The 14002-nt window shown below is 44.2% G+C and overlaps 1 protein-coding gene across 2 annotated transcripts in view; it reads right to left on the bottom strand.

Moving 5' to 3' along the window:
• sptb (spectrin, beta, erythrocytic) overlaps positions 1–13694 on the bottom strand; it is a 46837-nt gene extending 33143 nt beyond the window's left edge. The window contains exons 1-2 of one of the 2 annotated variants that reach the window (XM_056427105.1): positions 13603–13694; positions 9247–9473 (exon numbers count right to left, since the gene is read on the bottom strand). In XM_056427105.1, the coding sequence (XP_056283080.1) occupies positions 9247–9406 (160 nt within the window). In that variant the 5' untranslated portion in view covers positions 9407–9473; positions 13603–13694. Of the gene's footprint in view, positions 1–5326; positions 5898–9246; positions 9474–13602 lie in introns of those variants that run through there. The other variant, XM_056427104.1, reaches the window with a different exon arrangement.
• Positions 13695–14002: the final 308 nt, after the last annotated feature.

Below are 14002 nucleotides of genomic sequence, written 5' to 3'. Positions count from 1 at the left end.
ATAATATATAAAAGTACACACACGTGCATATTTCCAGGTATATTTCTTACATTTCCTTTATTATTTACATTTTTGAATGTATCATGCTCTGCTATTTAGTTAAATTATATTTTATTTTATTGTGAAAAATATTCTTCTGTCGCTTCAACACATTTCCCCCTGGGGATGAATAAAGTAAAATCTAATGTTATCTATACGCTGACGATGTTAACCTGTATGCACACGTTACAGTTGTTTAATTTAGATTTTTTTCCAGAGAAAACTTGAGTCCGTACGTTCTTGTCATTGTCAATTTAGACGATTTTAATTGTGCATCAAGATATTTATTTATATATTTATATATTTTCATTGACAGAAGATAAATGATCAGACCGAGTTATCGCTCGGCTTTGCTTAGGTGCCCGAGGCAAGTGTGATTAATCAATGTCCAAAACTTAAACTTCAGTTAAAAGTTAATTAAATGGTCCACTCCATCACAGTGCCTCCGCCCCCCCCCCCCCCCCCACCACACACACACACCTTCCTGTTAAATGGGTCAAATAGGGACAAGTCAAAGATCTGCTCACGTTATCCCTGCTGTGTATTTTTAAAATGTCATCTCTTCTCTTGGAATCAGAGCAGTAAATAAAACATAAATCAGCATGTGCACTGTTTATTTTTTTAGTTTGTGGACCCATTTGATGTGAATGGGAACGGGGTGGGGGAGGGGGTGGTTTGTGGATGTGTGTATGATGGTATCTGCATTTAGTGAGCGTACTAAACGCCCTGCGTGGTTAAAATCGCCTCTTATTTTTTTTCTTTTTTCGCAACGGCACTTTTTCTAAATTAGCCTCAAACGTATTTTCGGCATATCTCTCAGCTGCGACGTCTTGTTCCCGCAGCGATGCGTCTGCAAAGAGTTCCTCACAGCCGAGTTGGTTTATTGATCTGTAGGTCTAGAAAAGAGATCCATAGACAACAACAACATCATATGCACTTATGATCTTTAAAAAAAAAAGTGTCTGTCGGCCTTCGTTTCCAACATATTAAACGATTCATTTGGACATCAGAGTTTTAAAACGTATAACAAAGTTATAGACTTAATGTCAATAAATGACAATATTACACTTCTGATAACATTTTAATCAATATGAAATCACCCCAAACTGTCTCACCCACCTCAAAACATTCTCAGTAACTCGTAATTTATATTTTTGGGACTATTTTGGATATTAAGTGCTAAAAACAATAAAAGAAATGCTGTCAGCAAAAATATTAATAATATATTGGTCATTTTATGTCATTTCTGATGTAAAAATCCACTGCTCCCACCTTTTAAAAAAAACCAACATGATGTCACCTTTGGCTCGATAATTAGTGCAAGTTTAATAACTCGCTGACATTTAAACACAACAAATAATCATGAGATGAGGACGAGTAGATTTTGATTGAAGCTCTTCTAGAATAATCTGGAGCAAGGGCGACACGCACACACACACACACCCACACACCCACACCCCCACACCCACACACACACTGCTCTTCAACGTTTATCAGGTCAACCGCTGGTGAGACTTTTTCCCATCATGCAACACGGGCCTTCCCCCCCTCGTTGTTCCTCCCCCCAAATATGACTTCAAGCTCCGGAGTGCAGAGGATCGCATCCTTAATGACTCGTCTAATAAATGATTCAGGCCCCCGAGGCCGCGGAGAACAAGCGAAAAGAGGTGGAACAGAAGAAGAGGGAGACGGAGGTGAAGGAAGGAGAGAGGAGGAGTTAAAGGTTTGGGATTAAAAGGTTAAGAAGGAGACAAGAGAACAGAGTGAGGAAGGAGGAGAGGTGGAGCACAGGTGAAGGAGAAAGAGGCCGGGCAACGACGGGCGAGATGGATCAGCAGAAAAGTAATGGAGCGAGTTGATGCAGGCGTTCGGGTTTAATCTGCAGAGACCGGCGAGGAACATGGAATAAGATTTATTACGACACAGTATCTAAAAATTACCCAGCAAGCACCACGGGAAAAAGAAGCTCCCGCTCCATCGTCGGCCTCACCGAAGTTGTTACAGTATGTAAAACACACGGCGCAGCAGAGCACTGTGAATAAATCATATGCTCTCTCTCTGCTGCCCTCGGCAGAACAACGGACCGCCACGCCGTGGAGAAAGTCGTGGCGATTAAAATAAAAATTGCAAAAATAGCACCAAAAGAAAAGGTGTCGCGAGGACCAAAATAATTAAATACAAAAACCTAAATCTAACGAGACGCGAAGGCTCAGAGTGCAGCCGAGGACGATTGAAGTGCATCCTTGAAGAAGAAAAAACTTGGTTCTCACCGTGTCGTCTCACATCGACCTTGAGTGGAGCCCAGAGTGCACATTTAGGAGGGAGGAGAAAGGAGGAGAAGGAAGGAGGAGTGCCGCTTACATGCGTCCCATCCGAGCCGTCTCCAGACGAGTAGTTTACTGAGCTCGATGTGACACCGGCTCAGACTAACTTCTGTTTACTCTAAATAACTCTAAATAATATCAAAATAACTCAAAAATAATAATATCAAAATAAGTCTAAATAATATCTTAATAACTCTAAATAATCCCAAAATATTCTCAAAATAATATCTAAATAACTCTAAATAATATCTAAATAATATCAGAATAACTCTAGATAATATCTAAATAACTCTAAATAATATCTAAATAACTCTAAATATCTAAATAATATCTAAATAACTCTAAATAATATCAAAATAACTCTAAATAATATCAAAATAACTCTAAATAATATCAAAACAACTCTAAATAATATTTAAATAACTCAAAATAATATCAAAATAATACCAAAATAACTCTAAATAATATCTAAATAACTCTAAATAATATCTAAATAATACCCAAATAACTCTAAATAATATCAAAATAACTCTCAATAATATCAAAATTACGAGTAAGGCAAGATTCAATATCGTACAGGATTTCATTATCGTAATATTTCCCATATTTCAGGCGACATTCCAATGGAGAGGTGACACGTCTGAGAGTTATTCTAATTATTTAGTCTTTAATTAAAAAATGTAATCTAAATGTTTACCTCATCGTGCGGGTTTCTCTTCATTCATGGCAGAAGTGAAACGGAGGCGGGGCTTTTTCTTTCTTTATTTGTTACACGTTGAATATATTTCGGTGCAGCTCATAAATGGGAAAGTAGCGGAAATATTTCATCCGAAGGGCTGACCACGACTTTTGCTCCTCCGTGTCTGATGTGTGCTTGTTCATCAGGAGCTAGCGTTGTCGTGCAGGCCTTCTCACATGAATTAAATATTTTGTGAGTAAGTGCCGCTTCTCTCGTTTCGCACGCTTCCCTCTTCTCCTCCGCATATCAATGCCAGCTTTACTAAACATTCCTCTGTTCCACATGCTTTTACTGTGTAATCCCATCTCACTCTTTGACTCAAGTAAAAAATGACTTATTCATGCTGATGGACTTTCCCTGTACACCGCCTGATCCCCCCCCCCCCCCCGCGACACCCTGAGTCACGGGCACTGTCAGAGCCACCTGTCCCGCAGCCGCGACGCCACCGAGTGTGTGTGAACACACCTGTCCCGGAGTTTAAATGTCGGCTGTGTTTACACGCTCAAAACCAGATGAATTGCGCGAGCTTTCGCCAAAACGCACTCACATGCTGCAACAGCGCCGCGTCGGATCGACGACCATTAGAGGCCCGTCGTCAAGAGCAACACACACAGCGGTATGTTGACTCGTGAGGGTTTGAGTGGAGCTACGAAAAAAAAAAATTGCATAAAGCCTTTTGTATCTTCAGAGGGAGAGCGCGTGCCTCAAATGACGTCACTCGAGTCATTCGGTGGTCGAAGACGACAAATTTGAAAATGAAAATAAAAAACAGTTTGAAGTATGAAGTTGAAAAGAAGTCCAGGCCTCTGTCGCTACATTAGCGACATTAGCTGCTACCAGCGTAACGCACTCAAACCTCCAACCAAACAGTCAACAAAAGAGTTGAATTATGGGTAACGTAGGAAAAAGGGAAAATGCATGGAATGAAAAATAAAGACGATATCTCTGTTTCTTCTACTGTCCAACAATCTTAAAGGGTTTCAATGTTCAAAAACGTATTAAAAGATGCAGAAAGCAGCGAATGAACGGGGAAAAACTGAACAACTGCTTAAAGAACACACGTTCACAACCACGTGAGGGTCAAACTCCTGGAGAGATTGCATTTTTAAAACCGTAAACAAGGGAAGATCAAGGGCCTAAACACTTGAAGGCCAAAGTGGACTCACCCAAAAGGTTAAAAGGTCAACACTAGACAGGATGGGGGGAAAAAACACCAACACAAATTGAGTGTGTCGAACTCCCAAAAATGTTTGAAATCAATAAAGCAAAGCACCGACTGCTCTCCCCGTCTCCCTTTATTTTTTTTTATTGTCGTTTCATCCGATCTCCCCCAATAACGTGTGAATAAAAAAATTGAGGAAAATTCCTTGACATGCTTGGCGGATCGATACGCTTGGCTCCCGAACAACCACTCTAATTTGGGAGAGCATCAGAAGTTTATGGTATCAGCTGACTCGGCACTCTGCAATCTAGCAGAAGCAGAGAAGAAAAAAGCATGTTTCCCCTCTCCGTTACTGCATTGTCTCCTCCATTTTCTTCCTCTCGCTAATGCACTCGTCATCGGGGAGTTGGATAACAAAGATCCACAGCTACGAGCCGACCTCTCACTTAAAACTGGAAAAAACGTACCTCGGAAAAACAAGCTTTTAAAAAAACAGCAGAGAAATTGATTATTTTTCAAATGCCGCCGACGCAATGATTAGAAGAAGAAGAAGAAGAAGAAGAAGAAGAAGAAGAAGAAGAAGAAGAAGAAGAAGAAGAAGAAGAAGAAGAAGAAAATGTTAGGATGAAAACACCACTTCTGCTTTTGTTCTTTGGAAACAGTTTGTGAATATTATGAATATGTTTGTTATACTTTCAGAAGAAAGAAGCGCCTCATAGTGCATTACGCGACCTTTTGGAAAAAGGTTAAACATCACAACCTTTTTAGGAGTTTGCCTGTGAATTATTAAAAGCCAAGTCAGTGAACAATTGGGGCAGAGCCACGGCTTCCTGGAAATAAATAAATGACGAGCCTGTGCATTCAATACGAGGGACGAGCTCTCTTTGGAAACTCGGTTTTGCCGCGAGCTTCCTCCAGTTCTCACGGCGGGATGAGAAACTAACAGCGGCTCACATCACGGCTCGAGCAAAGAACACAAGTTGGGAAAGTGTTGTGTCTCTGAAACACATCACACACACACACACACACACACACACCGCTCTTCCATCAGGACCCCTGTACCTTGCAGCTGCCTGAAGCGTCCATCCAGGATGGTGTTGAAACAGATGTTGGAGGTGCTGAAGCTCAGCCAGCGTGCCCGCTTCATACTTTTAGCTGAGGAGGAGGAGGTGGTGGTGGAGGAGGAAGAGGAGGAGAGGAGGGGGGCGGTGGGAGGTTTAGCGGGCCGCTGACGTCTAGGGGTGCCGGAGGAGGACGAGGAGGAGGACGACGACAGCGGGGAGGGTCCCGCGGCGAGCGGGATGTGCAGGAGAGCGCCGTTGTTCTCCGCGTGGCGTTCAGGCTCCTGCTGCTTCCTGCTGCCACCGCCGCCGCCACCCCTCGCCGCCTTCCTGCCTTCGGCTCTCTGGGCCCGGTGGACCGGCGGCATGCTCCTGCTCCGGCTCGCGCCGACCCGAGCGGCGGCCTCTTTCTCCGCGGGGGCGCGGGGGCGGCCGCCCGACGCCTCCTTGGTCCCGCCGCCGCCGCTCCGGGTGGCGGCGGTCTCCCTGCTGCCGGCCTTCAGGCTGATCTTAACCTCTCGGAGCCGGGGTTGGCTGATGGGGGCCGCGCTCAGCAGGCACGGGCTGCTCATCTTGACCCCCCCCCCCCCTCAAACAACAACAACAACAACAACAACACGGCGGAGGAGCTCGGCCCTCCACGTCTCTTCCTCCTCTTCTCCGTCTCTTGGCTCTGTGTCCTCCTTTCCAGATTTCTCTTTCGCGTGTTCACTCTTGCTCCCTCCCTCCCTCCCTCCTTCCTCCTCCTTCCTCCCTCTCTCCTCCGTGACGATGCTGCCGTGCCTCCGCTCTCCGGCAGCCTGTCGGTTCTCCTCCAGAGTGGTTTCTGTCGCCCCGTCCATGCGTACGAGACGTTTCAGTGTGTCCACGTGCTGGCGACGCTCCCTCCCCTCCACGCAGCGCTCCCACTCCGTCGTGACATCACTGGAGTGAGATTCCTGATCCAGCACCAAACGCTCTCTCTCAAAGGAACATGTTTTTTGTTTTTTTGAGGTGTATGTAGGGAGGAGTGCAAACGGGTGGATATCCAGCATGTTATTGGCTGGCTACATATTTCTGATGCCACAAGCTGTAGAGCGTCATCCAGAGCCTCTCTCTCTCTCTCTCTCTCTCTCTCTCTCTCTCTCTCTCTCTCTCTCTCTCTCTCTCTAACAGGAAACACTGATTGCATTACAGGAGCATCAGCGCAGCAGCACTCTAACACAATATCACCGACACCCACACAGAAGCCTTCATCACTTAAAGAGACAGTGAGAGAAGGGGGGGGGGGGCATCCAATAACCGGACTAAATATTTATTTGGGCTGCATATCGAACCTCAAAAATTTCTATTATGTCTTTAGAGACAGAAATTCATGTAGAGCTGGCATCAAATGGCCATTTTTAATACTATTTTATGGCCCAGCACGTTTTCAGGAATAGGCATTAGTCCGAAACAGCTTCTCGAATTTCAGTCAGACACACTTATACGCCACGTTATTGGCTATTAGCAGCACATCTCTTTGGAGGAGGAACTACTCCTGAACAAACGAAGACAAGGAGAAGCAGAAGGTGCCAATCTCTGCCAGGTGGGACTGGACAAATCGACTCCACGTCGAGCACAGTGGGTACGGAGAGTATTCAGACCCCTTTAAATGGAAACTAAAAACACAACTTTTCCGACTATATCTGGATTAAAACACAGATTAGCACTTCAGTGGCACTTAAATGGCTCTTATTATGGTACTTTTGTCATTCGACTATATTGAGGAAATGTTAATTTCTGTATTCTTCTTGTTCTTAGTTTGTACTCGAGGTTGAATGCACTTATTGTAATTCGCTTTCGATGAAAGCGTCTGCTAAATGACATGTAATGGAATGTAATGTAAATGTTTCACTCTTTTTTTCATTGCAGCCATTTGCTAAAATCAAAAAAGTTCATTTTATTTCTCATTAATGTAACTCAGCACCCCATCTTGACGGAAAAAAAAAATGAAATGTAGAAATCTTTGCAAATTTAACCCCAATTGAGCATCTCTGAAGACATCTGGAAATGTCTGTCCACCAACGTTCACCATCCAACCTGATGGGACTGGAGAGGATCTGCATGAAGACGGCAGAGGATCCCCAAATCTAGGTGGGAGAAACTCGTTGCATCATTCCCAAGAAGACACATAGCTGTAGGAGCTCAACAGGCTTCTACTCAATACTGAGCAAAGGGTCTGAATACTTATGACCAGGTGATATTTCAGTTTTTCTTTTTTAATAAATTTGCAAAAATGTCTACATTTCTGTCTTTTCCTGTCAAGATGGGGTGCTGAGAGAACATTAATGAGAAATAAAATGAACTTTTTTGATTTTGCTGTTAACCTGTAGTGTATTGACCTGTTTCTCCCCCCAACCGGATGAATTATTGATGTTGTGGTTTTGTAATAATTGTAGTTATTTTAAAGATTTGTAAAAAAATATATATATACGGTGGGTACAGAAAGTATTCAGACCCCTTTGAATTTTTCACCATGTGATATTTCAGTTTTTCGTTTTTAAGAAATGTTAAAACATTTCTACATTTCTGTGTTTTTCTGTCAAGATGAGGTGCTGAGTGAACATTTATGAGAAATAAAACAAACTTTTTTGATTTTAGCAAATGGCTGCAATGAAACAAAGAGTGAACATTTTAAAGGGGTCTGAATACTTTCCGTACCACTGTATGCCTGTGAGCTTGATGCCCAATGAGAAGGTACAGCACTCTGGCCACAGAGCGGCTCCTGAGCGGAGAGATGTTTTCCCGCCGTTGTTTCCCACATGCGGCCGGTTCAAAGGAGCGAGTGAGGAGTCGATCGGCAATAACGAGTTCATCGACCGGTTATCGTTATCTCCAGGCGGTTACATGAAAGCCGACAAAACTTAAATCCCATCGGGAGAAAGTCGAGGTGCCTGTGAGATGATTGGATGATGCCCGTTAGCTGGTCCAATGATCACGAGGCGTGAAGCAAGCAGCTGACACCAATCAGGGCCTGAACCCACGTAAACACTCCATTTAAAAATGTTCATTATCACTGAAGAGGTGCCAAAACTACCAGGGACTCACAGGAACGGAGGACTAAGTGCATGTGCAGATCCACGACAGTTTGACGGCGTATAGTCACACAGAAATATTTAAAACACCTGCGAACAACACAAATAAATGGCTGCAGCGCGTGACATGGTGCGCACGCAGACTCGTGAGGGGAAACCGGTGCCGGACTCTACGAATCAAGTTCTTAAAAAGCAAACTGACTAACAGCGTTTTGGTGTCTGCACCATGTAAAAAGATTCCACAGTGCCGTCTCCACATTCATGCCTGATACCTCTACGGATTAAGGAAAGTATCCATGGTGTGACCATCGGCTTCAGTCCTATTTTTAAAAAAAACACGAGCAGCCGCCGCTCCACAGGTGGAGCTCTGAGGCAGACGGGCGGGGCAGCTGCCCAGATCGGTCAGACGCCGGGCATTCTGGGAATGTGAGAGCGATTCCCAGTTGCTTAAGGAGGGTGCGGAGCGGTGTCAGGCCTCAGCTGTCGGAACGAGGGTGTGTGTGTGTGTGTGTGTGTGACACCATGAGTAACATGTACACACAAGCCAACACACACACACACACGTGCAAACACAACAACGCCTGCAGAGCTCTAGCGACTAGAGAGGGATTTTGTCGTTTCCCTCAGTTAATCGTAGTGAAGGTTACGCGATGCGTTCAAGTCCATTCCAACCTTCCCGTGTCGAACACACGCCCATTATAGCTCGACCTTTCTGCCCTTCCCACGTTCTTAAAAAGACTCCGTCATCTCAAAAATGCGGCCCCACAAATGCCACGACGGGGGGGGGGGGGAGGGGGCGCGGCCTGTTCCCACCCACCCTCCCCCTCGCCACCCCTCCCCCCGCCTCCCGGTGCCATGCGCTCACCTGCGAGGGCCCGGATGCGCGAGCGCTCGAACAGCCGGGCGGAGCAGTTGTCGTTGTCCAGGTCCTCCAGGTCCGTGAGGCCGAAGCGGGTGTTGATGCGGCTGTACTGCTGCGTGATCTCCGCATTGTCGAAGTCCGTGGTGGAGGTCGCGGAGGTCATGGCGGCAGCCAGCGCGGCGAGCGGGCGGCGGGACGGCAGGTGGCGTCCTCGGGGGGGTTCCGGGTGTCTGGGGGGGAAGAAGAGGTGTTAGTATGATGAATAGAGTTCAAATGAAACTTCGACAATATTTATACATTCAGAGATTCTTGAGTATATTTTTCAAATTGGCCCCATAAGCTCCCGAGGCCCCTTCTCACAATCTCCATTTTGTGTGTGTCCCTTGGCTCAACTGTCACCCTGCAGTGTGTTAGTGTGTGTGTGTGTGTGTGTGTGGTATGGCGGGTTGAAGGGTAGCAGCTCCGATAGCCGTCTATCTGAGCGCAGCACAGCTCTCTTATCACGGCACGCAGGGGGAGGGCAACCCCTCTGTGTGTGTGTGTGTGTGTGTGTGTGTCTGTTGGTGGCTTTCTGTGAGAATTAGCGCGTGAGGTGAAATGAGGCGGGAAATTCAACTTGTGTTGCCGCGCCACGATGGAGGAGAGGGAAGTCGCTGAGCACCACGGATTTCAGGAATATTTTTCCCATCAGAAATGAACAAAAATTAGAGATAAGTGCCAAAAAATCTGCGTTCGTAACATATTTCTGAGTTCACAGTGGTGCAAAGTTACTAATAGGAGAATATTACAAAGTAGCAGAACATTAAAATACTCGAGTAAAGTACAGTTGGACTTCCCAGGTGATCTGCATTCAGAGAAGAGGCCCGGTGAAGCCCCCCCAGGTCTCCCTCCTCCCGCCCAGTATCAGTCCTCTGCAGAGGGCTCTTATCGGAACGCTCCCCTCTTATCACCCACCCCCCCCTACACACACACACACACACTGCACAAACCCCCCTGTGTCCACTAACCGTCAGCCTCTCAGACTCTGACAGCGTCGGAGGGGCTGACGGAGACCGCTTGCTCCCCGACAGACAGCAGAGCGTGTTTAGTGCGGCTCCATTTGGACCGAGGCCTCTACTTATAGACGGACCCGGGACAGGAAGTTCACCGCCTGACACGGCGAGGTGTCCTTGAGCGAGCGGCAGAGCTCTCACTCCCAGTAGAGGTCACCTTGTGGAGCCGTGAGCGCCCGTAATGTAGAATAAACACCGAAATGAATGAAGGGAAATCCCCGTAATTAGAGGGCCGGGCGAGTGTTGCATGATGCAAATGAACAGATAAAAAAAACCTGTGAAATAGTTTCCATGACAGCTGCAACTAACACGTATTTTCATTATCTATTAACCTTTCAATGAGATGGAATGCAAAGCTGTAACGATTAGCGGATTAACAGATTAGTTCAGCTTCAACAACATTAAAATAATTAAATAATGAATCAAATATAATATTAAATAAATATAAATAAATGAATATAATAATAAGAAATAAGAATAAGAAATAAATAATTATATACAATTTGTTTTAATTAAGTCCAAAAACAAGGGAATCCTCACATTTTAGAGGCTTAAAACAGTGAATGTGACTTTTTGATTTTTCTTGATAAATTACTTTTAAGAATTAATATTCCAGCTCATCAACAACTAATCCATTCAGCCTCATAGTTTCTATGTCTAAATTCCATAAAGTGAAGGTTATCCGCACATAAGTGATGTAATCCCATTATAAGTAGTGTTATCATGGTTACCACTATGAGGTATTGGGCATGGATTTGACATGAGGCAGATTGAAATAACAAACCGTAAAGGTTGTTATTGGCCTGTAAGACACATTATGTAATACTTTGGCACCATTCATTGTTTCCTATCGCCTCTAGACAAAGAGCTCGGCACATGGTCCAGTGTTTCATCATCTTTGTGGCTCCAGGTTGTAAGATGATGACTTGAAGGCGCTGGATGAATTTTCAGAAGTTGTTTAAATGCCAAATGAATTCCTCCAGATACTCAAATGATGCTTGTCCTCATTAATATATATATATATATATATATATAAATATATATATATATACACTACCGTTCAAAAGTTTGGGGTCACTTAGAAATGTCTTTATTTTTCAAAGAAAAGCACTGTTTTTTCAATAAAGATAACGTTAATCAAAAATACACACTATACATTGTTAATGTGGTAAATGACTATTCTAGGTGGAAACGTCTGGTTTCTAATGAAATATCTCCAGAGGTGTATAGAGGCCCATTTCCATCAACTATCACTCCAGTGTTCTAATGGTACATTGTGTTTGCTAATCGCCTTAGAAGACTAATATCTGATTAGAAAACCCTTGTGCAATTATGTTAGCACAGCTGAAAACAGTTATGCTGGTGATATAAGCTATACAACTGGCCTTCCTTTGAGCTTGAAGTTTGAAGAACAAAATTAATACTTCAAATATTAATCATTATTTCTAACCTTGTCAATGTCTTGACTATATTTTCTATTCAATTTTCAATTCATTTGATAAATAAAAGTGAGTTTTCATGGAAGACACGAAATTGTCTGGATGACCCCAAACTTTTGAACGGTAGTGTAAATATATATAAATATATATTACATTTCTTTTAATCCAAACATGCTACAATAAATTAATGCCACAAGTGTTTTGATATCTGCACATCAGCTTTGGGGGGAAATGGTTAAAAGGTGTGATAACTCTATTGCACAATAACCTTCTCCGCTGCTTGTGCTTGAAATTGACTGAACCTGTTTTCCCTTCTTTTGTTGTTCCTGCAAAAAATGCGGCGCAAACAAAATCTGCACGACGTAAACAACCAATCACGCAGCTCCTGAGATGAATAATAACTCTCCCAGCTGCAACTGTGTGTTTACACCTTCAGCTGTGAGCTCATTATTCTGAGCATCAGATGGAGAAGAAACAAGAGACGGGTGTGGTCGACACGAATGACCTACAGAGAGTGTGTGGGTCTGTGTGTGTGTGTGTGTGTGTGTGTGTAACCGTAGCAGCAACTGGACTGAGGAAAGGGAGTGAATCTGAGACATGCACAAAGTGGACAAAGATCAATATGGGAGGAGAGGAGGGGTGATGGAGGGGGGGGGGGGGGGGGGTTGGGTAACGGACTGATTGACTCTCAAAGTCTGCAGCTCGAAAAAAAGAAAATTACTTTCACACTCCGTTTAGCATAATCCATACTGAACATTGATTATGTTCACAAAGCTGTGAGAGGGGAACAAATATATAAATAAAAAGTTCCTTTGTCGTGGTCAATAATGTTTTGACTGCAGCGATCGTGAGCTTGGTTAAAATGAATCGATAGTAAACGGTTTCTGGAGTGTGTTTAGGAGTCTCGCCCCAGACATGGACACACACTCACACACGTGTCCTTTTAAGGGGAACGAGGGGCAGCGCCTCTTTTGTTTAGGGGAAGAAGGGAAAAAAAGTTTGCTATTTCTGAAGCCGGTAAATCGCATCTGATCAGAGGACACATGCTAGGGTACTTCAAGAGGGGATTATGAAAGTGTGGAAAGTAACCGGGCTAAGGTTAACATAAGTATATAAACTCAGGTCCTGGAGCTACAAGTACACATTTGCGGTATCTTTACTTGAGATTTTCTATGACATTTAAGATGGAAATAAGTCAATTAAACAGCGTTAGTTGCTGTACCTCAGAATAAAATACGACATAAAAACATATGGCAGGCATATACATTATGAAGCAACAAATACTGGTTAAAATATCAGCTAACTATAATAAAAATAGCAAATATTATCCTTAAAAATATATAAGATATTAGTGCTAAAAATCTTCTGAAAAAAAAGATTTTGCTCATTGTGCACTTTATGAAATATATATACATATATATACACACACACATATACATATTATATATAAAGATATATGTTGGGAGTATTTCTTATCATTCAGAACTCGCAGAGTAAAAGTATCAAAATACTTTTTTAGGCTTCTGAGAAGAAAACATTTGAAGAGCGCAAACACGCGCAGTGACGTCATTGAGTTAGGACGCGCTGAAAGATAACACACCGATATCTCGAGAAGATGTTCCACTAACATAGAAAAGTCTTTATATAGCAGAGTGCATTCATTTAAATAAATAAAAATAATAAGCGTGTGAAAGCTTTGTGAGAGGTTGGCCGTCCAACAGGTGGACTAGAGGAAACTTTTAACTCCACGACAAACAACAGCAGGCTGCACGGAGCGCGGGCCAACCGGTGACCGCGGACAGAAACTATTTGGCCACAGATCAATACATTTAACAACTCGCTCCTCTTCGCCTCCAACGAGCACTTACTCGCTTCTGGATGATGTTTCCTGTCCGAAAGTGTTTATCTTCTCTTTCTCCTGCCAATAAACCAATTATAATCCCATCGAGGCGGCGCGGGGGTCCCGGTCAGAGCGGCGCGAGGAGGGCACACGGGGGTCCTGCACGGGGGGTCGAGGGAAAGGGGTTAGTCGGTGCCGCGCGCGCGCTCCACGTTCATTCCCGAAAGCCAGCGAGTGACCCACCCAGCCGGGTTAAAAATAAAGTGGGCGCATGCATGATATGCGCGCGCGTGGGGGGGGGGGGGGCATTCCTGACCAGAGCGGGTGACTCTACATGGCAGAGAGACACTTCTGATGTCTCGTGCGCCACCCCGCCCCTTGTCGCACACACCCACCGTGAACCCCCCCCCCCCCCCTCAGGAATATGT

This window comes from Pseudoliparis swirei, chromosome 11 (genome assembly GCF_029220125.1).
Source record: "Pseudoliparis swirei isolate HS2019 ecotype Mariana Trench chromosome 11, NWPU_hadal_v1, whole genome shotgun sequence".
Classification (NCBI taxonomy): Eukaryota; Metazoa; Chordata; class Actinopteri; order Perciformes; family Liparidae; genus Pseudoliparis; species Pseudoliparis swirei.
This window is presented reverse-complemented; position numbering and strand designations above follow the sequence as displayed.